Source organism: Globicephala melas, chromosome 3 (genome assembly GCF_963455315.2).
Source record: "Globicephala melas chromosome 3, mGloMel1.2, whole genome shotgun sequence".
Taxonomy (NCBI): Eukaryota; Metazoa; Chordata; class Mammalia; order Artiodactyla; family Delphinidae; genus Globicephala; species Globicephala melas.
Window position 1 is genome coordinate 159,270,091 of NC_083316.1, and position 27,879 is coordinate 159,297,969.

At 55.6% G+C, this 27,879-nt stretch overlaps 1 protein-coding gene across 5 annotated transcripts; it reads left to right on the forward strand.

The window, feature by feature from the left end:
* Positions 1-200: 200 nt before the first annotated feature.
* FCHO1 (FCH and mu domain containing endocytic adaptor 1) lies at positions 201-27,879 on the forward strand. Of its 5 annotated transcripts, XM_060296872.2 has the most exons (29): positions 207-270; positions 5,073-5,117; positions 5,352-5,440; positions 5,843-5,920; positions 10,440-10,531; positions 11,596-11,670; positions 12,819-12,960; positions 14,360-14,512; positions 14,753-14,857; positions 15,903-16,001; positions 16,094-16,190; positions 17,277-17,321; positions 17,435-17,513; positions 18,246-18,270; positions 18,662-18,719; positions 19,203-19,381; positions 19,464-19,488; positions 19,863-19,914; positions 20,477-20,568; positions 20,960-21,235; positions 23,116-23,228; positions 23,338-23,425; positions 23,581-23,689; positions 24,401-24,556; positions 24,874-25,006; positions 25,448-25,647; positions 26,297-26,352; positions 26,866-27,030; positions 27,591-27,879. In XM_060296872.2, exons 4-29 carry the CDS (start codon positions 5,894-5,896, stop codon positions 27,611-27,613), a joined length of 2,664 nt encoding a protein of 887 aa, XP_060152855.1. In that variant the 5' UTR covers positions 207-270; positions 5,073-5,117; positions 5,352-5,440; positions 5,843-5,893; the 3' UTR covers positions 27,614-27,879. The 5 variants fall into 5 exon arrangements, with proteins under 5 accessions (XP_060152851.1, XP_060152855.1, XP_060152850.1 ...); XM_060296867.1 differs by lacking the exon at positions 27,591-27,879 and having other exon boundaries at positions 26,866-27,570; XM_060296868.1 differs by lacking the exons at positions 5,352-5,440; positions 27,591-27,879 and having other exon boundaries at positions 201-270; positions 26,866-27,570.

The window sequence follows — 27,879 nt, forward strand, 5'->3', positions numbered from 1 at the left end:
CAATCAGCGCGCTGGGCTGGCGGAGCTGGCCTCCTAAATGGTCCAATGGCTGGCCGCGCGCTCTCAGAGCCCGCCTCTGCCTCCAGGCCGCCGCGGAGGTGGGGACTCTCCAGGCCACGCCCCAAAGGCGGAGCCAGCTGGCGGCCGCGCCGCACCGCGGAGGGAGGGGAGGGGAGGGAGGGGAGGGGAGGGGAGGGGCGGGGCGGGCTCGCGTGTCAGCGACCGAGCCGCAGGTGGCGGCGGGCGCGGGGCTCGGCCCGAGCTCGGGAGGTAAGTGCTGTCCACCGAGACACCCCCGAAACCCCCTGGCCCGCGCAGCCCCCATGCGCACCGCGCCTGGCAGCCCGGCGGTCCCGGGGGTCAAAGGCGCGGCGGGGTGTGAGGGATGGAGAACAGGGGGTGGGGGGGCTGCGCAGTGGGCTCCCCGTCCTTCCCCCCGCTCCCTCGTGATAATCGGGGATCCGCGGAGGGAGCTAGAGACCCCTCCCAAATCCTCCATCTCCTGGCCTAGAACTGGAGCGTGCAGCGGGGCAGCTATGAAGCGAGACCCCTCCCCAGATCCCTTTATTCTAAGCCTGGATCTGGGTCTAGGTTCCGGGGCAGAGATGGGGACGCCACTCTCCCTCCAGCCTGGGACCCAGGACAGCCGAAACGGGTCCCAGTTTCCCTTTTCCCAGCTCTGGCCTGTAGACCCCTGGGGACCAAGATGAGGAACCCCTTTTCTCTGCTATGAACCCCGATCTAGGCCTGGCCGAGGAGCTGGGGGTCCCCTGGTCCCTCCTCTAGAGTGTCCTTTTCCAGCCCCCCCGAGCACAAGGATGGGCGGTGGAGGGGCCTTTCACTGGCGTCCCCTGCAGGGACCCCAAGTTTGGAATTCTAGCGAGGGGTCAGTGTGGGGTCCCTTGCCTGCCGGGCCAGGCTTAGAGAGACTTGGAGCATGGACTTGGTGGTGGTCCCTGCTTCAGTGGGGTTGGGCAGCGAGCATCTGTTCCCAGGGATTAAAATAAATCGTAAATTAGGATCTTGCTGGAGGCTGGCTGCAAGTGAAGTGCGGAGGAGTGTTGGGGGGTGGGTGGCCCCTCCATCTGCCTCAGATCCCAGAATTCGCCTGCCCCAGCCGCAGTGGGGACCTGGAGGTGGCTTTGGATGGACCTGACTCACTGGTGACCTTGGGCAGGTGACAGACCTCCCTGAGCCTTGATTTTTTTTTTTTTTTTGAAAGTGGGCTTTGGAGCCTGTATTCTACAGATTCTGAAACCCACCCACCCCATCTTTTGCCAAATGTAACTCCACCCTTTTGCTAAAGATGTTGGTGGTTGGAGGAGAGAGAGCAATAGGTTTGGAGATCTCCCCATATGCCTTGCTGGCCTCTGAGCCTCAGTTTACTACACTGCAAAATGGGTTGATGTCACATTCTGGCATTGCTGGAAGGGTTGCTCTGCCAGACAGTAAAACATATTGCCAAGCTGCCATCATCAGAACAGGGGCTCCTCCACCCTGGTCGCACCCACTGGACTGCCCGGGGCACAGCCTGACCCACATACCTTCACCCACACCAGGGGCAAAGCCGGTACCTGGGCAGGATCCTGGGCAGGAGGAGGTGGGAGGCACTAGGCCAGTCTAACCCCTATCCCTTGGGGCTCTTTCCCTGTGGTGGGGCTGGGAGTCCAACGCTCCCAGGTTCAAACCCAGCTCTCCTGTGCATGGCTTTGCCCCTCTGCACCTTGCTGTGTTCTTCTGTGAAATGGGCTGAATCGCCCTTGGAAGATCAGAGCAGACTGTGAGAATGGGAGTGCTGCAAGTGCAGACATGATCATTATAATACTACAATCATTATCATACAATATTATAATTATTATAATATTGTAATTATAATACTAATTACAATATTAGTGAGCATAAATGGGGTCAACAGCTGACTCGGGTTGGGGCAGGGGTAGGAGAGAGGGAAGTCTGCAAGGGTATTGCCTGCTGTGTCTCCAGAGCTCGGTAGTCAGGTACACAGTTGGTGCTCAATAAGTGTTTTCCAAGTGAAGTGATGGAGAGGGAGGAGACCAGGGCGGGAGGACTGAAAAATTCCTGAGCATAAGCTCAGATGCCGTTCACAGCCCAGTCTGTGTGACATGGGGCCGGTGCCTCAGTTGTCTCATTGGGGTAATGGCTGAGATGAGACACTGCTTCCAAGTGCCATTGTGAGAATCAAGCCAGATTGTGTAAATGGGCACAGCCCTGGTGGTCAGCCTTAGAGGGGAGGAAGCACATGACAGAGCTGGTCCTTGAAACAGCATAGCCAAGCGGCCAATCACAGGAAAGGAAGAGAAAAACCCCAAACTGGCCCTACTGTGAGCAAATAAGAGTCCAAGGGGGAACAAAATGATATCCTGCTTCGCAGAACCTTAGAGGCCCAGAGAGGTCAGGGACAGCCCAGGGCCACCAAGTGAGAGGTCAGGAGCTCTAGACAACCCATCAGGAACCGGAGCCCTGCCTTCTTTGCTGACTTGGTTCCTGTCTTGTTTTATCTGCTCCGAGACCTGCTCTAATTCTGAACCGGCAAGAAGCCCCAAGGTTTTGGGAATTGGTGCTGGGGAGGGTAGATCTCTGGGCAGCACCCAGAGCCTGTGTCAGCCACCTCCCGGAAGGACTCTTCCCCACTTCCAGCAGCCAGAGGATGGGGACATCCAGGTCCACTGACAACCTGCTGTGTGACCTTGGGCAAGTCCCTGTCCATCTCTGGACTTTGCCCTGGCTCTCTGGAGGCTGGGAGACCTGGGTTCACGCAGGGCTGACTTCATCAGACACAGTGACCACCGTGTCTCAGGCACAATATTTTAGGGGTCTGTAAAGGTGTTTTAACTTCTTTTAAAATCAGAAGGGGAAAAAAAAAACAAGCTTTGGGGTCAAAGCAAACATTTAATATATGGTATTAATATATTCGTCTCTATGCCAAATGTAATTGTAAAATATAGTTTAAATTCTCTTTTTTTATTGGAGGAAGGGGCCCATGAAAGCAAAAGTGCCTCTGGCCTATGAGCGTCCTCAGGCGGCCCTGGGTTCGAGTTTTGGTGCTCCCATTCATGGGCTGTGCAACCTTGGGCAGGTGGACTCCCCTCTCTGAGTCTTGGGTTCTCCCCCAGTGAAGCAGGCATCATTGGTCCCCCTCAGAATGGTGAGGTGTGGAATGTTTAGCCCAGGGTTGGTGCTCAATTTGTGGGTACTGTTATTTCACAATTGTTGTCAAGATTATTTGCTTGGTAATAATAGCCCCGGCTAGGGGCCTCAGTTTATCCGCCCAGGACCTGCACGGTGCCAGGGAGGTCCCATGGGTGCTGTCTGGAGGGGGAGGGGAGGTGGCTGTTGGGCCGTGGGCGGGGCAGGGTGAGCTTCCTGTCCCCCAGGCACAGGGGCCTCTGCTTGGTGCTAACGGAAGTGGCAGGGGCCACGTGGCTCTCTCCTGGTGCCTGCCCCAGCTGACAGGGGCTCTGGCCCCATTCACTGTCTGGTGAGTTTGAGCCCAGGCCAGGAGGCCCCCATTGCCCCTCCTTGCCCCGCTCAGGAGCAGAAGGGAGACCCTTCTACCTGGCCCGGGTTTCAGGAGAAACAGTAGGTGTCACTTCCTGGGCCGGGCTGGGGCCTGCGCAGGGCCACCCCGACCCCCATTACGGCCCTTGAGTGGCGGGAGGGATGGCAGGGTGGTCGGGGGAAGATGGAGATCCAGAGCCACGTGTGGAAGTTTCGAACAGGAGTTCTTTTGCAGACAGGTCAGGGACAAAATCATAGTGACCCGGGGCCAGTGAGTGACCTCTCTGTGGCTCAATTTCCTCATCTGTAAAGTTGGGATTGAGCCTTGCGGTGTGGTTGTGAAGGCTGAATGAATGTGTGGTACCTGTGAAGAGCTGGGCACAGCGCCACACACACACTCGTGCTCAGTGTATGTTGGGGGAGGGGCAATCTAATGGGAGTTGTAAAAACAGTAGCAAGATGCTTGGTTTCTGGGGAACTTGGGCCCGGTGGCTCCTAGGATCCTCCAGAGCAGCACTGTCTAGCAGGACTTTATCTGTGCTTTCCAGTTGGGTGGCCACCAGCCCCATGTGGCTCCTGAGCCCTGGGAACAAGACTGGCACAACTGAGGAACTAGGGGTTTAACTGTATATAATTTTATTTAGTTTAAAATTAAGTTGCCACATGGGACTAATGGTTCCCTTATCAGTTAGCCTAACTCTAAGGGATTTGGAGATGCTCAGGGTCTAGGTCATGGCCAGGAACTAAGAAATGAGATGGGAATTTAGGGCTTTTCCCCCTTGGGATGTCAGCTTAGCATATCCCCAGCTGGACTGGGTTTCCTCAGGGGCTACACTAGGAGCTAGAGTTTCTCAGGGGCCCCAGCATCACTCAGCACAGGGTGGTGGTTGGGAATGTTTGTTGAATCAAATAATTGTTTGCCTGGTGAACACCTATTCATGCTTTAAAACCCCAACTTCCACGCCCCCTCCTTTAGTCCAGGTCCCCCAGTCCTTGTTCCTCCATTTGGTTCAGCTTTGACCCTGCAGGACTGGGGTATCTGTGTTCAGCTCTGTTTTCCTAGACTGAGGGCTCCTCAGGAAGCAGGCCCAGGGCTGAATCATCTCATGGACCCTGGTATTGTCCTGGCCAGGTAGGCACATGGTGGGTGCTGAGTGACTTACAGAAGTCAAGTGACCAGGGGCTAGCTGATAATGGGTCGAATTAAACTCACTTTCAAGATTAGAAAACTGAGGCTCAGAAAGGGGCAGCCTTGTCCAAGGTCCTTGCTCAGTCCTTTCCTGGTGAGGCCCAGGGAGCTTTCCCATCCTGCAGTCACCAGCCCCGTCCCTGCTGCTACTGTGCCTCCTGGGCTCCCAGCTGCTGCTGAGCTGCCTGCGGGGTCATGAATTATGGATGAGGCTTGCGGGCTCCAGTGACAAGCCCAACCTCAAGTACATGCCAAGGACACCAAGTGTCCCTCCCTCTTCTGGTGGCTTGGCCCTGCCCCCTCTGCAGGGAGGCCTGGGGTCCTCCAGCAAGACCCCTTCTAGGCATTCCCTCTTGTTTTGCAGATGGGGAAACTGAGGCACGGAGCTGGACAGTGACTCAGATACCAGGTGAACATATTGGCTTCCAGGGGGTAAGGTTGGGACTCATAGGGGCACCAGTGTCAGCTGGGTCACCATGGCGAGGGATGAGCTGTCCATTACAGGAGTGTGCATGACATGGAGACTGTTGTAGAGGGATTCAGGAGACCCCGAGGGAACCTTAGGGGCACTTCAAGGACCCCGACTGCCATGTGGCCGATCACAGTCCCAGTGTCCACCTCTCACCAGACCCTCTTCCCACAGGAGCTGCCCAGCGTGGGGCTGAGTGCTCAGGTTGGGACTCAGCTGGCACGAGTGCAAATCCACTGTCATTTCCTGGCTGTGTGACCTTGGCAAGTAGCTTCCCCTCTGGGCAGGGCTCAGTTTTTCCATATGTGAAATGGCCTAGAGCTTTTCCACCCATCCCTGACCATGAACTCCTATTCATGCTTTAAAACCCCAACCCCTATGCCCCTTCCTCTAGTCTAGGCTCCCCTAGCCCGTATCTCTTCATTTAGTCTGACCCAACAGGGCTTGGGCATCTGTATTCAGCTCTGTCCTCCCAGGCTGGGGGCTACTTGAGGACCATGCCCAGAGCTGTATCATTTCAGGGGCCCTGGCACACTCCCAGCCTTGGGGTTTTTGGTTCCTTCTCCATCCTCTTTCTCCCTCCTCCACAAGGAGAGCAGTTGGAATTTCCCTTCCTCAGGCCCGAGCTGGCTATGACTACAGCTCAAACTTGCCTCTCTCTTCAGACCACAGGCACCAGACGGGAGCCTTCGAGGGTCTCCATAGAGGCCATCAGAATGTCGTATTTTGGGGAGTATTTTTGGGTAAGTAAGATCCGCTGTTACTTTGGTGGGGGCTCCTGGAAGGGCTGTGGGGGCTTTTATGGAGATGGAGGGACCTGGGGGCTTGTGGGCAGAGTCTTGGGCAGATGGAGGATCTGCAAGGGATAGAAATTAAAGTGGGAAAAGTCAGGCTGGGTTTGAATCTATACCCCCAGATGTCATAGGCCTTGTGATCTTGGGCAAGTCACAGGTTGAACAGGGAGACTGAGGCCCAGAGTAGGAATCTCTCACCCGAAGTTGCCCAGTGAGAAAGTGCAGAGTCAGGGCTCAAACCCAGGGCCAGACTGAACTTTCAGGATCCAGGATCATTCCAGCCAGGGAATTTCCACATCTTCCCCATCCTGGAGAGTTGGGGGGTTTTCTTCACTTGACCCCTAGGGACCCGCTCACCTGTCTGCCCTCCAAGCTGGGGACCACATACTGTGACTCAAGGAGCCAAGTGAGACAGACTTGTTTTTATTCATTCACTCCCTCCCTCCCTCCCTGTCACCACTACCCCACACCCAGCCAACTCTGGGAGATGCTGGAGCTCCCAAGAGATTCCATCCAAGCCCTGACACTGAGAAGCCTCCAGTCTGGGGGACACAGAGCCAGTAAGATACACCCAGCCCTGTAGGGTCAGAGCTGAACCCAGCCTTGGGTATGCCCACAGGAGGAGCAAGGACACAGAGCTGTGTTTGCCATGGGCTTTGAAGGCTGATTTTCCAGGATGTCAGAAAGGCATTCTGGGCAGGGGGAACAGCCTGGGCAGAAATCCAGAGATGTGACACTGGGTGGCCAGTTGAGGGCACAAGGACTCCTCCCGCAGAGCTAGGCTAATGGGGAGCCACAGAGGATGTGTGAACAGGAGAATCAGGCAAGGACCAGGGCAGAAAGCCCCTTCCTCAGTTGCAAGCCCAGAGCTTGCAGAGGAAGCTCAGTTGCTAGGCAACCCGTTGCCCATGGCAACAGGCCTTTCTCCCTCCCCAGCTGGGGCTCCTCTTACTAGCACTTGCTTTCTTAAAGGGGCTGCATCCCCTTGCCAATTGCGGAGTGGTGGCGGGGGAACGGACCTCCATCTCCTTCCCAAGGGTCAGAGTCCCTGGATTTGCCTCTGAATGGCTGTGTGACCCCATCAAAATGCTGCCACTCTCAGAGGCCCTGGTGGTGATCTGTGTAAGGGGTGGGGGTTGACCGTTTTGAGGATCGGTGGTCGCCCAAGTATTGGAGCTCTGACAGCGGCACCTACATTTATTTTAAATTTCTCTTAATGGCATGCGGCACCTACATTTCTTTTAAATTCTTTTTCATTGTATGAGGCATGCAAGTTCGCTGCAGAAAATTCAGACCAGCAAAGAGAAAATAGAAGCCACCCCCAACTCCTCCTTCCAAAGATAGCCTGGTACACAGTGGATAAGAGCTTTGACTTTGGGATTTGAATTGGGCTCTTCTGGGAGCCCTTGGGCAGGTGGCTTTGCATCTCAAAGCCTCAGGTTCTGCATCTGGGAAAGAGGGATGAAACTCCTGCTTCCCCAGGACTAAGATAGTACCCCTGGAATGTCTGTTTCTTTTTTAATCTATTGTTTGTATTGGTGACTCTTTGCTGGGTGACGCTGGGGCCCTGACTGGCCTGAAGGGGGCTCCAGTCAGGGGAAATCAAGCCACACAGGGATGCCCCAGTCTTGTTGGACCAAGTCAGGTCTAGAGGCATGGACGGCACTGGGGAGCCACGGGAGAAGTGTGAGCAGGAGAGGGACATGATCAAGCTGTATTAGAAAGATCTCTCTGGGGCTGGCGTGGGAGCAAGATTGGAGTCCAGAAGTTGTGAAAGAAGACACAGGCCCGAGACAGCCCCTCCCAGGACCCTCGGCTGCCAGCCCAGCCTGGGGGAGCCAGACACTGCTGGGGGCTTTGCCAGGTCTGGGAAACGGGCCAGCAGTTGGCTCTGAGTCAGCTCCAGATGCTGGCCTGGGCGGCGGTGCCTGGTGCAGCCTCACCCGAGGATCCCCTGGGCAGGGTGGGCGGAGGCCTGCTGGGGCTGTTTGCTGAGCCCTCAGCACTGTGCAGGAGGCCCTGTGTCTTGTACCAGCCTCAGCTCACCAAGACCTTTGGGAGGTGAGTGCTGTCATTGTCCCCATTTGTCAGATGAGGAAACTGAGACCCAGAGAGGCGAAGTCACTGGCTCAGAGTGACCCAGTGCATAAGAGGAGGATTTGACACTTGGGCCTTGAAAGTATGTTTCTAGGGAATTCCCTGGCCGTCCAGTGGTTAGGACTGTGTGCTTTCACTGCTGAGGGTGCAGGTTCAATCCCTGGTCAGGGAACTAAGATCCCGTAAGCCGAGGCCAAAGATAAAATTAAATTAAAAAAAAAAAGAAGTATAAGAGAAAATGTATTCCTGGGGAGCTGGAGGGATCAACAATGCATGTTGGGAAGTGGGGGTCTGAGGAGGGTCTGAGAATGTTCCTGAAGGAGGAGGGCCCGGCAGTGATCCTTGAGAGGTGGAAGAATTTGGATGGGTTGAGAAAGTTGCAGGCTAGTGAGCCAGGTGACAGTAACAGCCCCAGCAAGGATACCGTGGTGGGAAAGAGCAGCATGTCTGCACCATTTGCTATTTGCTGGCGAGGCCAAGAGGCTGTCCTGGGTCTTCCCCAGTCTTGGCCTCCATTTTTCCATTTGCACAGCAAGAGGGATCATCTGGTGGTGACTTCTGGCTTTATCCTTCAAGCTTCCAGGTAACTGGGAGGGTGAACCCCTCAGGTTGGAGGAGGATGGAGGAAACCATCATTTCCAGAGGGTCTGTGAAGTGCTCCCAGAGGGATCACTTTAGAGATTTGTGTCGGGAATTAAATAACATTGGATCCCTCCATGAGCTTCCTCTTTCAGTCTAATTACAAGGCCCCACTTGGTGCTAAAATATCTCGACTTCCCTCCGACCACAGCTGATCACCCTTTTTAACTGACAGCTCAGTGTTCAGACATGTTGCCTTTCACGTGTGACAGGATCGGGCTGGCATTAAAACATAGTCGTTGCCTTATTTTTTCCCGTCCCCTTCATTATGGCAAGGGGTCCTGGCTTTCCACTTAGAATAGTGGTAGGGACTTCCCTGACAGTCCAGTGGTTAAGACTCCACACTTCCACTGCAGGGGGCATGGATTCGATCCCTGGTCGGGGAGCTAAGATCCCACATGTCGTGTGGTGTGGCCTAAACATAAGAAAACAATTTTTTAAAAAAAGAAAAAAGAGAATAGTGGTAAGCGTTGCCCTTTTAAATCAATATATTTGGAGAAGAAACAAGAGCCACCTTAAAGCAATGATAACTAAGTAATACCATGAATCAGCAGAAACTAGGGTTGCCTTTGGGGCTTTAGGGGACCGTGATGTGGATCATCTTGGTATTTACTTCATCCCCATATGAGAGGTAGGTGACTCCCTGCCCCCATCTTAATGAGGAGCCACTACAGGTTCAGAGAGAGACAGTGACTGATCTGGATCACACAGCACAGGCCTGGCCTCTCCCACCATGGTGACCCCAGAACTAGGAGGAAAGAGGTTTGGTGCAAGGCATCAGCAGGCACCAGGGTAGAGGCTCTGTTCCCACCAGTCCCAGGTAAGAGCAAAATAACTTTGTCCATCTATTCGACAAACTGAAATGCCCTTTCTGTGCCCCACCCTGTACTGGATATTGCTGGGTCCTGAGAGAGGTGTCAGACCTGCATCCTGCTTTGTGGGGTTCTCAGAGAGGGAGTTTTCATGTTGAAGGGAACAGAAAACACAACTACAGTGACTTAAGCAACAGGGGTCATATTAGTTCATAAAATGGAAAAGTTGTGCAGTAGTGTGGCTTTCAGGGTTGGTTTGATCCAGCAACTCTACTCAACACACTTTTTATTCAGACCCTCTCAGGTTCAGCTTCTTTCCAAAGTTCATGGTTTCCACTTGGTTTCCAGTATCTCCTGTGACCACACAATCATTTATGGAAAGAGAGAGAGAAAAACAGGGGAAGAGACTGTTAGAGAAAGGAACAAACAGAGGCAGAGGTACACACACACACAAAGACAGAAAGATAGTGACAGAGAGAGACAACCAGCGAGTGAGAATGTCTCTCCCTCAACTATGGGAGAAAAATCCCAGGATTCTTTCTTTTTTTGAATTTTTATTTTATTTATTTTTAAATTTTGTTATTTATGTATTTATTTGTCACGCCTCGTGGCTTGTGGGATCTTAGTTCCTTGACCAGGGTTGGAACCCGGGCCCCCTGACGTGGAAGCGCAGAGTCCTAACCACTGGACCACCAGGGAATTCTCCCAGGCTTCTTTCTGATTGGACCAAATTAAGGCCCATGAACCAATCCTTGTGATGAGGGGGAAATGCAACAGGTTGACTGGCTCAGGCCTGAACCAATCCCTACAACCAAGAGGATGGACTTCTTCTGGTTAGCTCCTCAGCCCAGCCCCTGTTGCTAGGTAACCTTGATGTCCTCTCCATCCCCTTTCTCAATCTCCACCCCCATTCCCTGCAGGGAGAGAAGAACCATGGCTTTGAGGTCCTGTACCACAGCGTGAAGCAGGGGCCCATCTCCACCAAGGAGCTGGCTGACTTCATCCGGGAGAGGTGAGGTCCCCAAGCCCCACCCACCCCATGGCCATGTCCCACAGTCCACACAGCCATGCTCATCTTGTGCCCCAACCCTGGTGCCCCCCTTTTCCCTTGCCCATTCCATCCTTCCACCACACCACACCCTGCCAGAAAGGATCCAGGCCCCTGGGGTCTCCAGGAAGCAAATGGGCTTGAAGACCCTCCGAACCAATGGTTCTCAACACTATCAGCCCCATGCCCCATCTTAAATGACGATCACCAGGTTCTAACGCCTCCCCCTGAAGGGACGCTAATATGACCTACTTACAAGGAGAATTTTGAAAACTCAGTCTCGGGGCCCTGAGTATGATAAAAGAAAAATCATGTATAATGAAATAATCTGCATCTCAGCATGTCAATGCTCCGACGTCTGAGAAAACATAATAAACTCAAATGGCAAGGCAGCCTCTGCTCCCCAGCTTCTCAGCAGCTGAACGCCCGTTAAATCTGGGCAGAAAGTCCAGAGGATTATTAACCAGGTTTTTCTCTTTGTGGCTGTCACGTGGGACCTGTCGCAGCCATACAGGACAGGGGCCACTCTTTATTTTATGGGCCTTCAGACCCTGGATCCATCCACTGTTGCTTATGCTACCCCACGGGTGCCTCTCTCAGAAAATACCCCAATGGGTAACTGGTTTTAACTGGGCACACTGCTACCCCAAACAAAACTGAGGTTCTATTAGGATGAAAATGTGAGTGGATATGAGGTAGGCATTTAGCAGTGTCTAGAGGGAAAGAGGAAATACGAGTTTGTCTTCTGCAATTAAAGGAGACAAAGCATATAAAACATTTATATTATGTGCTTAAAAATTTGTTTATCTTCTGTTGCTACTGCTGCTACTACTACTGATGTTTTTACTTAAGGATTAAAACCTCTCCCATGAATTTCCAGAACACCTCCCCCTGTCAGGGGACTGTATCATTCTCCTGGAGAGACACTGCTTAGATGCTTGAGATGGGGAAACTGAGGCCCAGGGGTGTGGGGCCTTTCCCAAGTGTGCTCAGAACCTTCCCCATCCTTACCTTGTCCTCCTACCCAGGGCCACCATCGAAGAGACCTACTCGAAGGCAATGGCAAAACTTTCCAAGCTGGCCAGCAACGGGACCTCGGTGGGGTGAGTGGGCTCTGGGTGGGGCAGGAGTGGCCAAGGGTGTGGTGCGCTGGGGGGGGCAACAGGAGCCTGCCCTTGGGTGGACATCTCTTCACGCTTGTGATATGTGGAACAGGGAGTCATCCCCCTGCTTACGGGGCTGATTGGACAGAGGAATATAGTTCATTCATTCACTAGTTCATTCATTCATTCACTGGATATTGACTGAGCACCTACTGTGTGCCAGGCATTGTTCAAGGCACCAGGGGGCCCGGGGCAATCAAGACAGATAAAGCCTCCAGTCACCTTCATGCCCTGTTCATAGGTGTACATCTGGGATGTGTGACGAGATGGTTGTTAACCACAAGCATGAACAAAGTCCTTTCCCAGGGAGAAAAGTGCTAGGAAGAGAACAGGAGCAGTAGAGGCTGGCCGCTATCTCTGGAGCCGAGACCTCAGTAATGCGAAGGAATCAGCCATGGGGGTGTCTGCAGGACAGAGACCCGGGCAGGTGGCTCAGCTAGTGCAAAGGCCCTGAGGCAGCAACGCACCGTACATGTTCAAGGAAGAGCAAAGAGGCTGGCATGGCTGCAGGGCCTGGACAAAGTGGAGATGAAGTAGGGGAGAAATAGAGGGAAGGGGCCACAGGGCCCCAACGCACAGGTGACTTTTAAACCAGGATGTGATGTGGTTCCATTGGCATTGCAAAGTTCCCTGCGGCTCCCGTGGGGCAAAGGTTCTGTCGGGGGCCGAAATGGCGGCAGCAGAGAGCAAAGGCAGGGGGGAGGCCAGAGGGGTCTTCTGTCGAGGTGGGAAAGCCCCTCAAACTTGATTTGGGCAGGTTGAGTCTCAGCTGCCTGTGAGTATCAGGCGGGGCCTGGAGTCCAGACAGAGGACTGCGGGGCCTCGGCCTGGGTTTAAATTCCAGCTCTGATATTCATTTGCTGAGGGCCCTTGGGTGAGTTATGGAGCCTCCCATGCCTCAGTTTCCCCATCTGCCACAGGCCCACCTCACACAACTGCAGTGGGGATTAAATGAATTCATATGTGTTCATGCTTAGCAGGGCCCGGCACACATTAGATGCCTGAGCCAATGCCAGCCATGCTGTATGAGGGGTCCCTGGGGGGCGGGGCCTGCTGGGCCCGGGATGTGTGACCCCACCTGTTTCCAGGACCTTCGCCCCACTCTGGGAGGTCTTCCGAGTCTCCTCAGACAAGCTGGCGCTCTGCCACCTGGAGCTGACACGGAAGCTGCAGGACCTCATCAAGGACGTGCTCCGCTACGGCGAGGAACAGCTTAAGGCACACAAGAAGGTGTGTGCTGTGGGTACCACAAGGCTGGTGGATGGGGGATGCCAGCGGCTCCCAGGATCCCAGGACTTCTGGGGCCTTGGAACCACCAGCCCCTGGTGTGTGCCTCTGAGAATTCTGTTAATTCCACGACATCAAACTCAGAATCTCACAGACCTGAGCATTGGTGAATTTCAGTCTCAAAATTCAAGAGCAGGGATCTGCAAACTACGGCCCACGGGCCACATCCAGCCCACCACCTGTTTTCGTGCAGCCCTCGAGCTAAGCATAGTTTTTCCATTTTTAAGTGGTTGAAAAAAAAACCAAAAGAAGAATATTTTGTGATGTGTGAAAATGACCCCTGATCTAGAGCATCAGGGGCTACAGATCTTGTTATTTGACGTTTCTAGACTCTGGAAGAGCCAGACCTTAGACTCTCAGGATCCCAAAATATTTGAAGCTTAGAATTCTAGAGTCATAAAGGCTTTGCATTTACAGATCCCTAGAATCTGCAGGGGTTTTTTTTGTTGTTTTGTTTTGTTTCGTTTTCTGGCCGTACCGTGCGGCATTCGGGAATCCTAGTTCCCTGACCAGGGATCGAACCTGCGCTCCCTGCAGTGGAAGTGCAGAGTCTTGACCGCTGGACCGCCAGGGAAGTCTTGAGTCTGTGGTTTTTAACCCCCGTTGAAAAAGGGAGTTGGGGGCTTCCCTGGTGGCGCAGTGGTTGAGAGTCCGCCTTCCGATGCATGGGACATGGGTTCGTGCCCCGGTCCGGGAAGATCCCACATGCCGCGGAGCGGCTGGGCCCGTGAGCCATGGCCGCTGAGCCTGCGCGTCCGGAGCCTGTGCTCCGCAACGGGAGAGGCCACAACAGGGAGAGGCCTGCGTACCGCAAAAAAAAAAAAAAAAAAAGGGAGTTGGCAGTACTTCATACTGTACAGTTAAAAATGGTTAAGATGGCCGCTTTTATTGTATATGTATTTTACCACAGTTTTTAAAAAATTGAGGAACAAGGAAGTTTTCTACAGGCTGATATGGAACAATCTTGGGAATGAATTATTAAGTGGAAAAAACTGAGTTTAACAGTACGGACTGTTGCCATTTGTCATAAAAAATGGGCACATTTGATGGTCCATGTGCCAGTTACTTCTGGAGAAGTATCATGGTAATAATGGGAGTTTTTTACCTGAACTCATCCCTTAAAACTTTCTGAAATGTGAATTATGTGTAAATATTACCTATTTAAAGAGTTAACATTTTTGAAATTCATAGAATACTCAGAAAAAGTATTCTCTAGGACCTGGAATCCCACAGAGTTTGGGAAGCTGGGAATTTCATGGCATACACCTGGGGTCTGCTCAGGTCCTGTACCCCAGCAGGGGCTTCAGGTGGAAGCCCCGCATGCTCTTCTCCGCTCCCACAGTGCAAAGAGGAAGCAGTGGGCACCCTGGACGCTGTGCAGGTCCTTGCAGGCGTCAGCCAGCTCCTGCCCAAGTCCCGCGAGAACTACCTGAACCGTTGCATGGACCAGGAGCGGCTGCGGAGGGAGAGCACCAGCCAGAAGGAGATGGACAAGGTGGGCACACAGCTGCAGGTCCCCAGCCACCGCTGGCCCACACAGGTCAGAGGAATTTGCCGGGGGTGACGGAGCTGCCTGCTGGGAGAGTGAAAACATATCACAGAGCGATGGTCATTGAACCTGCATGAACCACATACATGCTGGGCACCCCAAGGAGTCTACCTGCTGGGGGATGGGGCCGGGGGAAGTGCCCTGAGTGTCACCCTCTCAACTCTGTCCCCTCCCTGTGCCTCCTAGGCAGAGACCAAGACCAAGAAGGCAGCAGAGAGCCTGCGGCGTTCAGTGGAGAAGTACAACTCAGCCCGTGCCGACTTCGAGCAGAAGATGCTGGACTCAGCTCTGGTAAGAACCAGGCATCTGTACCTTAGAGACCTACACATTCCTGGGCCCAGGATGCTCTGGCCCTAGAAGTCCAGAACCTTCCAAACCCTCGACTCCAGAAGCCTTAGAATCACAGGCTTAAAGCCGTAGAATTCTAGAGCCACTTAGCTATTGTTACTGTTATTATTATTTCAAAAACCAAGTCAGTTTTGTGCCTTAGTTTCCCCACCTGTAAAATCGGGGCAGTAATAGTACCTGCCTCATAGAATTGTTGTGAAGATTAAATGAGTCACCATATGTGAAGTTTTCAGACAGTACCAGGTGCATAGAAACCACTCTATGAAGTATTAGTATTATTATTTTTATTATCACTGATGAGGTTTTTGAAGAAGACAGTGCAGAGTTTAGAAGCCAAGAGTCTCCTGACATGTCATGGTAGCTGAAAAGCCTGGATTCCTGGTCCAGCCTCCATCTCTCCCCAGCTCTGCCACCTTTGGCAAGGCACTGCACCTCTCTGGGTCTCTGTCTACCCAAATGTTTGAAAAGCAGATTGGGATCTCAGGATTAAGAATCAGATTTTTTTTTCTCATTTTGCAGTGATAGAAAGTTGCAAGTGATAGAAATCTTCATTCAAACTGACAAGGAGACGTATAGGCTCAGGGAACTGAAAAGTTCAGGGGGCAGAGCTTCAGGTACGGCTGGATCCAGGTGCTCCAATGGCATTGACAGGAAGTTGTGCCTCTCTGCTTCTCAAGTCTGTTTTTCTCCCTGAGGGCTTTACTCCCAGGCAGACATACCCTCCCGGATGTGTGTGTGTGTGTGTGTGTGTGTGTGTGTGTGTGTGTGTGTTGCAGAGTAGCCACCAGCAGCCCCCACATGCATCCACCAACACATTGACTTAGGGTATGAAAGTGTTTTCTTCCATGGTTCCAGCAGAAGTCCCAGAGCTCTTCCCCAAACCAATCACTGAGGCCAGGGGATTGGAACATCCTTATTGGTCAGGCTGGGTCACATAGCCACTCCTTGTGGCCCCACCTTCCCATTTGCCCCTCCCCTCCTGCCTCAGCGCTTCCAAGCCATGGAGGAGACCCACCTGCGGCAAATGAAGGCCCTGCTGGGCTCTTATGCTCACTCAGTGGAGGACACCCATGTGCAGATTGGGCAGGTGAGTGGGGCCAGGGGTGGGGAATGAAGCTGGGGTTCTGGGAAAGAGGGCCTTGGCCCTGCCTGATTACACACTTCGTCCGCCTGGCCCAGGTACATGAGGAGTTTAAGCAGAACATAGAAAACATCAGCGTGGAGATGCTGCTGAGGAAGTTTGCAGAGAGCAAGGGCACAGGCCAGGAGAAGCCTGGTGAGTCTGGGTATCTGTGGGGGTTGGGCTGTGGAGCTGTAGGGAAGGAACAGGACTCAAGAGGGAAGAGAATGAACCTCTCTGGGCTTCGTTTTCCTCATCAGAAAAATGGGCTGATGACAAATCTAACTCAGCAGCCCGCAGAGGAAGAGAATCTGCTGCCTGATCTTATGTGTAAATCTCTTACAACTGGATACCACAGGGACCTTGAATGCCAAGCTCAGCCTTTCAGATTTTTCCCTGAGGGCCCAAGGGAGCCATTGAGGGTTGTTGAGCAAAAGACCAATTTGAAAATGTCCAGATACAGAGTTGAGGAGGAATTGAGAGCAAAAGTTTTGGGGTCACATCTGGGTTTGTGTCTTTTCTTTGTCGCTCATTGTGTGACCTTGGACGTCTGTCTTGCCTTCTCTGAGTCTCAGTTTCCTCACCTGTAAAGTGGGGATGATAATAACCGCCACCTAATGGTGTTGTGAATGTTCAGTAATTTGATGCAGATAAAGGGCAAAACGTGTACCTGGCACATAGTAGGCACTCAGTAGATGCCGGTACACAGTTTGCGTCCCTAGCTCTAGTCAACCACTAGGGTCTGTCTTTTCTCCCTCCTGTCTCTATAGCCCAGCACCAGCTCAGGTCACCTCTCCTTGTGTGGGCCCCCACTCTTGCCCTTCACTGGCTCCAGGTTTGTCATGCCCTGCTCCTGCTTACATACCCTCTATGGCTCCCCAGCACCCTTGAGAGGGAGTCCCAGGTCATCATCCTGGCACCTGAGGCTCAGCCCATCTCATAGACTTATGGTCCATCCCCTGAACCACCCAACGCAGAAATGCTGGAGGTAGAAGAAGTAACTCAGGCAGTGCCCCCTCCGGTCCATCCCAAGGTGGCAACCATCCAAGGCAGGACCAGAACACTTGGCCCATCCCACTCATGACCATCTCTGAGGCTGGTTCAGCATCTTGGCTCAGGCCCTGGACCCTGACTGGTCTTGAGCTCAAATCCAGGTGCCATTGTGTGGCCAGAGGTATACTGCTACCCTTGCCAGGCCCAGTCTCCGCGCCCAGCTGAGTTTCTCAATCTTTTCTGTCTCAGGGCCTTTGGACTTTGAGGCGTACAGTGCAGCTGCCCTGCAGGAAGGCAAGTACGTCTGGGCCTGGATGCCCAGGCTGGACGACAGGGATGAGGGAGACAGAGCTGAATGGGAAGGGAACCCCCCAGGGCTCAGCTGCATCCCCCTCATCTGTCCTCAGCAATGAAACGTTTGCGGGGAGCCAAGGCCTTTCGTCTCCCAGGACTGAGCCGGCGGGAGCGGGAGCCACCTGCAGCTGTGTGAGGAAGCACCCCAACCCAGCCCTGGCCCAGGCTAACCCAAGATCCCTCCCCCTGCCCAGGGTATCCCAGAAGGCCCCTGCTTAGGGTAGCCCAGGAGAATCGTATTCCAAGCTAGCCCAGGAGTCCCTCTACCCAGGCTAGGCCAGGAGCTCCTCTGTCCCAGACTGGCTCAATATTACCACTGCCCAAGCTAGTCCAGGATCCTCCTTTTGCCAAGACTAGACCAGGGCCTGCCTGTTCCCCCTTCCCGGCTGGCCCAGGATTTCTCCCTCTGTCAAGGCTAGGCTTACTGTTTCCCCACCTAATCTAGCCTGGCAATTCTTGCTCTGTTAAGATGAGCCCAAGAGTCTCCCTGCCCAGACGGGTATCACATTCCTCCCTATGCCCATGGTTTCCCTGGCTAGCCCAGGATTACCCTTGCCCAGGCTAGCCCAGGATTCTTTGCCAAGGCTAGCCCCATTATTTCCCTGCCAAGGTGAGCCCTACATTCAGACTAACTCCAGGGTTCCTCCGCTTCCAAGCTGACTGAGAACACCCCGTGCTCAGCTAACTCCAGATTCACTGCCCCGGCCCCAAGCAAGCCCCAAGTTCCCACCACCTGCAGGGCTAGTTCAGGACAACATAGCAGCCCAGGGGCTGGCCCCAGGTTCCGTGTCTGGTGTTGGGGGCGGAGGGGAGGGCCAGAGGAGGTGGGGGAGCTGACACTGACACCTCCTTCTGCATTCCCAGAGATTCCCTGGAGCCCGATTCAGGGGTGAGTGCCATGGGAGGGGCCAGGCCGGGCTGCAAGTGGGAGGGGTCCATCCCACCTTGGCCCCCCTGCCCAGACCTGGAAGCCAAGCCTGGAGCTCAAGGGGCAAGAGGTAGCACAGCTTAGGGACCAGGTTCAAATTCCACCGTGGCTGCAAACTCCCATGGACCACGTGGGAGGGACCAATGTCCCCTCTTAGCCTCGATTTGCCCCTCAGGACAGGTTGCGGCATGTTCTGTTCCTCCAAGAACCTGCCCACGAACTGCGAGAAGATCGTTATTGCCATTGGGGTTGTTTCTCGGTCTGAGTCAGGGCCCACAGGTGGAGGGGGGCATGGCAGGGTGAGATGGGAGGTTTGGTGCCAGAGAGACTAACTCACCACTTGTCCCCCCAGACATGTCCAGAGGTGGATGAAGAAGGTTTCACTGTCCGGCCTGATGTGACCCAGAACAATATCCTCCTGGCGCCTTCTGGGGGCAGTTGTTGGCACAGCAAGGACAGAGCTCTGTCCACAGTGATCCGCCCACCATTAGCAACCCTCTCTGTGTACATCCTGAGGGGAGCCTCCAGCTGTGAACCAAGCAGATTCAAATGCAGACACTCGCCCCTGCGGGGTCAGGGCTGAACAAGAGGGAGAGAGGGGAGCTTGGTTACCCCAGAGGGGGAGCCAAGGGGACTTCCTGGAGGAGGGGGTCACCGGTGTTGGGGTTTAGCAGCTGAATAGGAGTTTACTAGTTAGGACAGGGCATGCTTGTATGAAGGCTTGTGGGGGGAGGAGAATGGCAAATACATGGTGTCAAGGCAAGGGTGGCAAGTGGTGAGAGATGGAATTGTGCAGTGCCTCGAAGGGATGTGAGCAGGAAGAGATGGATCTGAGGGCTGACTGGAGGGAAACCCCGTGTTAGAATCCGCTTGGCCCCTTGACTGCAGTGCACGCACAGCGGAGCCCTCCCGCTTCTCATCCAGCGACTCCGATTTCGATGATGACGAGCCCCGCAAATTCTACGTGCACATCAAGCCCGCCCCGGCCCGGGCCCCAACCTGCAGCCCCGAGGCAGCCGCAGCACAGCTTAGGGCCACAGCTGGCAGCCTCATCCTCCCTCCTGGCCCAGGGGTGAGGCGTGGGGAGGTGCTGTGTGTGGGGCAGGTGGGGCTGGCTGGATGCCACCGACCTGATGCCACCCCTTTGTCCACAGGGCACCATGAAACGCCATTCTTCACGTGAGTAGCCTGTTAAGGGGTCTTCAGTTTGACGAGGAGCACGTGGAAGGGAGACTGGGCCTGGAGTGTGGGTGTGGGTTTGAATTCCAGCTCTGCTGTGTAACTTGGGGCAGGCTGCTTACCCACTCTGATCTCCTCTTATAAAATGGGGTCATTGTGAGAATTAAATGAGAGCCAAAAGGGATCGCTGGGGCTGGGAAAGAAGCCAGAAACTGGAGACAAGTGGGCTCAGGTTCGAACCCCTCTCTGCCTGATTTGCTGGTCACCTTGCGCAGCTGACTAGACAGCTCCAAACCTTGGTCTCCTTGGTGTGTGGAGTGGGAAGCAGTGCAGGCCTGGCGACAGAAAGGCTCAAGGAGGTGCATCTCTTGCAGGGGACACTGCTGGGAAACTACAGAGGCCTCGATCTGCCCCAAGGGCTGGCAGGTGGGTTCCATGGGAGATGGGGCACTGGGCCCACGTGAGTGGGCAGGTGAGGGCCATCCCTGCCTCTCTCCTCCTCCCCTGCTGCCTCCCCATGTCTCCGACTCCCCTTCTCTTATCCTGGCAGGGAGTTAAGGGCGTGCCGTCTTTGAGGGACCACTCAGTCATTCACTCGATGAACATTTATTGAGCACCTTATGTGTACTTGTGCTATGCTGGGTTCTGGAGATAAATGACCAAGACAGGTGCTCCTCAGAGTCCCACTCTAGAGGCTCAGATTTTTTAAATACTAAATAAGTTAGAGCATATTCGATGCTTCCAAGTGCTGTGAAGAAACTGAAGCAGGCAATGTGATGGAAAACAGGAGTGGGTGGCTTTAGTTGGGGCCGTGGTGGAGGGGTAGCAGGGGAGGTGCGAGGACTCTGAGCTGAGCCCTGAAAAGGAGCAGGAGGTGGCCGCAGGGAGATCGTGGGGGACAGAGCTCAAGACCAAGAACAGCAAGTACAAAGGTCCCGAAGTGGGAGGAGGCATGGAAACGCCCCTCTTGTCCATTCCCTGTCCCCAGCTGTGCAGAGAAGCTGCAATCGGACGAGCAGGTTTCCAAGAACCTCTTTGGGCCTCCCCTAGAGTCCGCCTTTGACCATGAAGATTTTACAGGTGATGGGGGTGGGGCTTCAGGGACACGGGCGGCCAGCAGGAGGAAGGGTGGGGCCACTGCAAGGATAGGAGGCTCAGGACCGTGGGCCAGGCCGGACGGAGGACTTTTGGGGTCCTTTGTGGGTCAAAGTGAGGGTGGGCGGGGCCATGGCACGAATGGGCGGAGCCGGCGAGAAGGTGTGGCCTTCGTGGGAGTGAGGATGACAATGAGTGGATAGGCAGGCATCAGTGGAGGTGAAAGTAGCCAGACAGCATGGCCTGGGGTGGAGGGGGGGTGGGGGAGACATCGAATGGGGGCGGACCTTCCTCGACATGGGCGTGGCCTGCGGGAGGATGGACGGGACTCCGTGTGAGTGGGGTCTGGAGCTGGCTGCCCCCTTCCCTCCCCCAGGCTCTAGCAGTCTCGGCTTCACCTCCAGCCCCTCGCCTTTCTCTTCCTCGTCGCCCGAGAACGTGGAGGACTCTGGCCTGGACTCACCGTCCCACGTGGCACCCGGCCCCTCCCCGGATTCCTGGGTTCCCCGCCCAGGCACCCCACAGAGCCCACCTACCTGTAGGGTGCCGCCCCCAGAGTCGAGGGGGACGCAGCCCCTGCTGCCATCAGACTCACCACAGCCCCTCGCACCATCCCCGGGTCCCTGGGGGGTGGAGGCTGTGGCTGGAGGAGGTGAGTTCCTCCACCCCTAGTCTGAGAGTTATCTGAGTCCTGGGGGAGGATTGAGCACCTAATGTGGCCAGGGTCTGAACAGGATGCTGGGGACACAGCCGGGACCCAGGCAGGCAGAAACCCTCACTCTTGCAGGGACAATAGTGATACGGATATTTAACAAGGCAGGAGGTGGCAGGTGCCTGGTGAGGACTCAGAAGGGTAGGGCCTCCCTGAGGAGGGAACATCTGAGCTGGGATTTGATGGAGGTGAGGACGCAGCCATATGGACATGGCGGGGGAAGGGCATTCCCAGCAGAGGGTGCAGCCTGTGCAAAGGTCCTGGGGTGGAAGCAGGCAAGACCCTTTGAGGAACAGTTAGGAGGCCAGTGCAGGTGGAGCAGAGTGATGAAGGGAGAAGGAGGGAGTGGAGGGGGAGATGTCGGCAGGGAGATGGGATCAGGTGGGGGCTGGTGGTCCCAGGGAGGAATGTGAGTTTTACCCCTAGCAGGGTCAGAGCCACAGGAGGGAGGGCCGTGAGCAAAGAAGGGGTGGGACCTGCTCGGATTGAAGGCTCTCTCTGACCGCTTGGTAGGCAAGGATGAGAGCCAGAGACGAGGGAGGTGAGTCCAGGTAAGTGGTGATGGGGTAACAGTGGGGAGAAGGCCAGAAGACAGTCACGGGACCCGGAGAACAGAGGAATCAGGGCAGAGGGCCTGAGGGCAGCTGAAGGGAGAGGGAAGGGCCGAAAGAGCAGGGAAGATGGGGCGGAAGAAGCTGGGGTGGGGGCGTGTCAAGGCTGGGCCTTTAGACGGCAGGTGGATGGGGGAGGCCAGGCTGGAGCACCCTGTGGACAGCTGTATGAAGACATCAGCAAGCTGAAGTGGGATGGAAGGCTGCCCAGGGAGAGGGTAGGAGAGCGCCCAGGCTGGAGCAGGGGCAGGGCTAGAGGGGGGGAGGAAGGAGGGGATTGGCTACTGGTTGGCTCCTGGGGGCCTGAGTCAGAGAGACTGTGGGCTGTGACCACATGAGGTCCCCAGCAGTGGTGACGGGGTGGCGGGGGGTGGGGTGGGGGGCTTGGTACCATCCTTGGTTAAAGAAAGAGCCTGGTTGGAGCTGGTTCAAGGGAGGGCTCAGGGGAGTGAGTGTAGACCGTGAGTGTAGACAGATACAGTTGTCTGCGCTTTACTGTAGAACTAAGGTTCTCAACTGGGCCAGTTGTGCCCCTCAGGGGACACTTGGCAATGTCACCACTGTTACTTGATTGTCACCACTTGGGGGCGGGGTATACCTGACGTCTGAGGGGTGGAGGCCAGGGAGGCTGTTAACACCCTACAGTATGCAGGGCGGCCCCAGCATCATGAAGGATCCAACCCTGTTGAGAACCTTGGCACAGCCTGGGGTGTAGGTAGGAGGGGAGATGGGCGAGTAAGCGTTTGTAGATGGAGCAAAGCAGGGACACTAGTGAAGCAAGAGAGCGAGGGGAACCTAGGTGTTACACCATGATTAGTTAATTTAGAAGGGTGTGACTCAGACGCAAGCCAGGGTGGGAGACTACCCTTGGAACTGCCAAATGTTGGGTAAAATGCCTCTGCCAAATCCTCACCGCCCCCCCCCCGTAGAGTGCCTACCTCCTGAGCATCCAGCCCTTGCTTGCATACCCCCAGTGATGGGGAGCTCACCCCTTATTGAGCCACCAGTGTAGTGTCTGGGAGACTCAGGGTTGCAGATGGTGTCTACAGTCCTGTCCAGCACCTTCTCTGTAGCCCTAGGACTCCCAACCATCAGGGGGTCTCCTCCTATAAGCCCAACTCCCAGTTTGGGGCTGAGTTCCTCCCCTGGGGAGGTTGGAGAGGCCCAGGCAGCAGCTCAGCCATGTCTGTTCTTATGCTCATTCCCCAGACTTGATGCCTGTACCTGCTGACCTTGCAGCCAGGGAGGGCCTGGCAGCCCCACCCCGGAGACCTCGCTCCAGGAAAGCATCCTGTCCCCTCATGCGCAGCAATGGGGACCTGGTAGGGTGAGGGGGGGTGGCAGGAGCCGGGCTGGGGGTCGCCTCCAGGGTCAGCATCGGGGCACTGCTGCTAGGGTGTTCACAGGCTGGCCTATCTTCTTCCCTTCCAGTCTCGTTCCCTGAGCCCCTCCCCACTGGGCTCTTCAGCCCCCAGCACCATCCCAGAACGGCCCAGCTTCTCATCCCAGACAGGACATGGTACGTGGGTCCTCTCTGGGCCTCAGTTTCACCTTCTCTGATCCGGGTGTGTGGCTTAGTGATACAATGGAGGCCGTGTCGGCAGAGGGCGGGTTCCGGAGCCTGGGACCTGTGCTCACTCTGCCTGTCCCTCGTTCCCTCCCTGCCACCCCCAGGAGTCTCCCGGGGCCCAAGCCCTGTGGTCCTGGGCTCCCAGGATGCCCTGCCCGTGGCCACTGCCTTCACTGAGTATGTCCACGCCTACTTCCGTGGCCACAACCCCAGGTACACAGTGGTGGGGCACAGTGCAGATGGTGACAGGCAAACGTAGGGCTCCCTGGGGGCTGTGCATCTAGGTTCCGGCAGGGACAGCTTTCAGATGGGTTTCATGATCTGCTTTACCGTGGAACACTGAGCTAAACAACCAGACCCATCCTGAGGGCTGTAGGAACCATGGAAGGCATTTGAGCAGGGCTAGGCATTGATGTAGCCACGGTTTAGAGGAACTCCTCTGAGGCTGCTGTGGGCGTCAAACTGAAGGGAGCAAGACCAGAGGCCAGGCCCGTGGAGGGGGCAGGTTAAGGGTGAGTTGAGGGACCAGGGATAATCTGGGGGCGGTGCCCAGCCGAAAAGACCTTAAGATCAAGCCACAAAGAGGAGGAGAGTATTGGACCGGAAACCTAAGCTGAGGACAGTTACAAAACTGAATGTTTTGCTTTGAGCTTCCTGGTGGCCTGGGGAAAAGAGAACTGGAGAAGGGGGTGTTCCTGTCTCCTTCAGCCCAGTGTGGATTCTTCCTGGTGTCTGGATTGCTGTCCAGGCAGGGACACAAGAGGTGGAGGCTGGGGCTGGGAGGCTGGCCATGGTCAGAGCCTTGCTGATTCTGAGGGACCTGGTGAACCACAGGCTATAGTGAAACTAGGAGAGAGGGGAGCGTGAGGTGCCAGGCACAGCCCTGAGCCAACGCCCAGTGCCTTCACCACCCGCCCCCACCAGCTGCCTGGCTCGAGTAACTGGGGAGCTGACCATGACCTTCCCTGCTGGTATCGTGCGCGTGTTCAGCGGAACCCCACCCCCACCGGTCCTCAGCTTCCGCCTCGTGCACACGGCCCCCATTGAGCACTTCCACCCCAATGCTGACCTGCTCTTCAGGTACTGTTGAGGAAAGGGAGAAAAGTTAGGGGGTTCCAGGGACTGGTGGGGGCCAGGAGCACCCCGGCTCTGAATTCCTGTTCTCCCTCCCGGGATTTGCTGTGTGACCCTGGGCAAGCTGCTCTCCCTCTCTGAAACTCACTCTCCTTCTGTCTTTTGCTTCCCACCCTTGCCCTTCCCTGGGAGTTATGCTTTATTGGTCCCAAGGTTAGCCTGGGAATCTGCATCTTTAGGAAGCCCTTGGTGTAGGTTGGATGCTGGAGGCCCTTGGGACGGCATCTCCCGAGGGTTGGGGTGATTATTCCCGGTCTCTGCAGTGACCCCTCCCAGAGCGACCCTGAGACCAAAGACTTCTGGCTCAACATGGCGGCTCTGACTGAGGCCCTGCAGCGTCAGGCAGAACAGAATCCAGCTGCCTCCTACTACAACGTAGTGCTGCTGCGGTACCAGGTGGGCCAGGTGGATGGCGGGGGGCAGAGGGGGCAGGGAGGGGATGGTGGATGGGGACAGGGTGAGCAGGCAGCAGAAATGGAGGCTGATAGCAATGACCGTGGCGTGAGCTGTAGGCGGGGTGGGCAGTGTAGGGGGGCCTGGCCTCCACTAGTGCAGATGGCCCCATCGTGCAGATTAGAAGAGGTCCGATCCCGGGACCTGGCAGCTGGCACCTGTCCCCAAGACTTTGTTAGAATGGGGCACTCGTCTGCCCTCTGCTGGAGACGTGTTGTAACACAGCCTCTCATCAACAAAGAGCCCCTGGGGTGTCCTAGGCAGTGCAGTCAGGTCAGTTGAATGGCGGGTGGCATGGCAGGGGCAGTGTGGCTGAATAGTATGCGGTGTGGCAGGACAGGACGGCTCAAGCCGTGTCTTCTCTCCTGTTCTCCCTTCCCCTAGTTCTCCCGCCCCGGTCCCCAGTCCGTTCCTCTGCAGCTGAGCACCCACTGGCAGTGCGGGGCGACCCTCACTCAGGTCTCGGTGGAGTACTGCTACCGGCCTGGTGTCACAGCCGTGTCCACGCCACTCACCAATGTCCAGATCCTGCTGCCCATAGGGGAGCCTGTGACCAACGTCCGCCTGCAGCCGGCTGCCACCTGGTGAGGGCATGTGGGAGGCCTGGGGAAGCTCAGCAGTGCCCCCAGAACCTAGCAGAGCTCCCTTTGATACACCAACTGAAGGGTCCACCCTAGGCCTGACCATTCCCTGTGGGCTCACCTTGCTTGGAGCTAAGGGTGATGTTACTAGCAATAACAATGTCTGACACCGAGAGCTTCCTACATGTCAGGCTTGTTCCCTGTTTTCTGCACACACTGACAGGCTTGGGGCTTTTAGCAATCCCTCAAGGGGTTGGCCACCATCATCCCCACTTATGGAGGGGGAGCTGAGGCACACAGAGACTAAGTCACTTACCTAGGTTCCACCAGGATTTCAACCCAGCCACCCACTGGTGGTCCCTGGCTTTCAGTCACTGCACAATGTTGCCTTTGTTTTGTACAAAAGGTAGAACCTGCCACCAAGAAGCCAAATTTATAGGGCCAAACGCATCATCTAAAAGTGCTGCAAGGCTGTAGAGCCTTCAGGAACCAGCTGCTCCACACCCCACCCCCATTTCACACATGGGAAAACTGAGGCCAGGAAGGAGACCCGGCTTTCTCGGGTCATGTAGCCAAGGGGCAACTGAGCTGGGACCCTGGGCTCCCCATGTCCTTTCTGGTGGAGACCGGACCAAGCTTCTCTTGATGCCAGGAACCTGGAGGAGAAGAGGCTCCTATGGAAGCTTCCGGATGTGTCCGAGACAGGGGGTGAGTTATGATTGTGCTTAAGGTCTTGGGGGTCTCAAATGGGAGAGGCTTATTTCAGCTAGGGGAGAGGGAATTCCCTGGCAATCCAGTGGTTAGGACTCCACTTTCACTGCTGAGGGCGCAGGTTCGATCCCCGGTCGGTTAACTAAGGTCCCGCAAGCTGCGCGACACAGCTAAAAAGATTTTAAAAACGAACTAGGGGAGGATTGGGGATGTGCTAGAGCAGGGCAGTGTAGGCATCAAGGAAAGCTTGAAAGGGCTTTGACGAAGCTGGAGGAGAGGGCATCCCAAGGGGTGGGCACAAGAGGTGCAAAGGCCCTGAGGCAGGATTCCTTTGCAAACCACACACAGCCCCGTGGGGCCAAAGGAAAAGGGTGCAGGACACAAGAGGAAGTCAAACAGAACAGACAGAGCCACAGATCAAAGGGCTCGGGTGCAGGGCTGAGGAGGAGCCCAGGTCACAGCAGGACTGGGGTCGGGGAACAGGACACAGCTGACCTCAGACCTCCCCAGGCTCTGGCCGCCTGTCTGCCAGCTGGGAGCCACGCTCGGGGCCCAGCACACCCAGCCCTGTGGCTGCTCAGTTCACCAGCGAGGGGGCCACTCTGTCCGGCGTGGACCTGGAGCTGGTGGGGAGTGGCTACCGCATGTCACTGGTAAAGAGAAGGTTCGCCACAGGTACGCCCTCGCCCTGCCGCTGCGCATCTCCGGAGCCAAGACCAGGCCGGGCTCTGAGCCCCACTCCCTGCTTCTGCCAGGGTGCGGGGCTGGGGGAGGCATTTGGGGTGTTTGGAAAGGATAGGTGGGTGTTGGGGCCTGGAGACCCAAGATGGGGGGCACAGGTGGAGAGGGGTGGTCAGGGCCCCAATGACAGGGATCAAGAAGTGTCCCCTACAGGACTTCCCTGGCGGTCCAGTGGTTAAGACTCCGAGCTTCCACTGCAGGGGGCACGGGTTCGATCCCTGGTCGGGGAGCTAAGTTCCCATATGCCGCGGGTGCAGCCAATAAAAGAAGAAGTGTCCCCTGGCCGGCATCCTTGCAAGAACCCAAGGCAGGGAGCCAGCAGCCCCTCTGGTGCACCCATCCCCACCCCCATTCTCCCGTCCCCACAAGGGGCTGCTGGGGTCCATGGGGCAGTGGGAACAGTGAGTTACAGGGGGGTGTTTTGAAGAGGATTGGGGGATCCCAGGGTAGGGGCAAGGGCCCCCCCCGCACCCCTCACAACCCTGCCTCCACAGGGATGTACTTGGTGAGCTGCTGAGCCTGCAGAGGCCGACCAGCACCACTGGCCCCAGCTCTGCCCTGCGTCCTGGTGCTCGCTGACTGCTCCCTGGCCCTCCTGCTAGACCCGAGGGTCCCCCACCCTGGCCTCCCCTGAGGCCCTGACTCCATGGAGAGGATCCCAACACTCAGACTGGCTGAGCCTGAGATCCACTCCTGCTCATGCCAACTCTCATGCAGGTCCTTGGCCTTTTAATGTTCTTTAAATAAACACTCTATTTTCTAATAAAATAAATAACAAGCCTT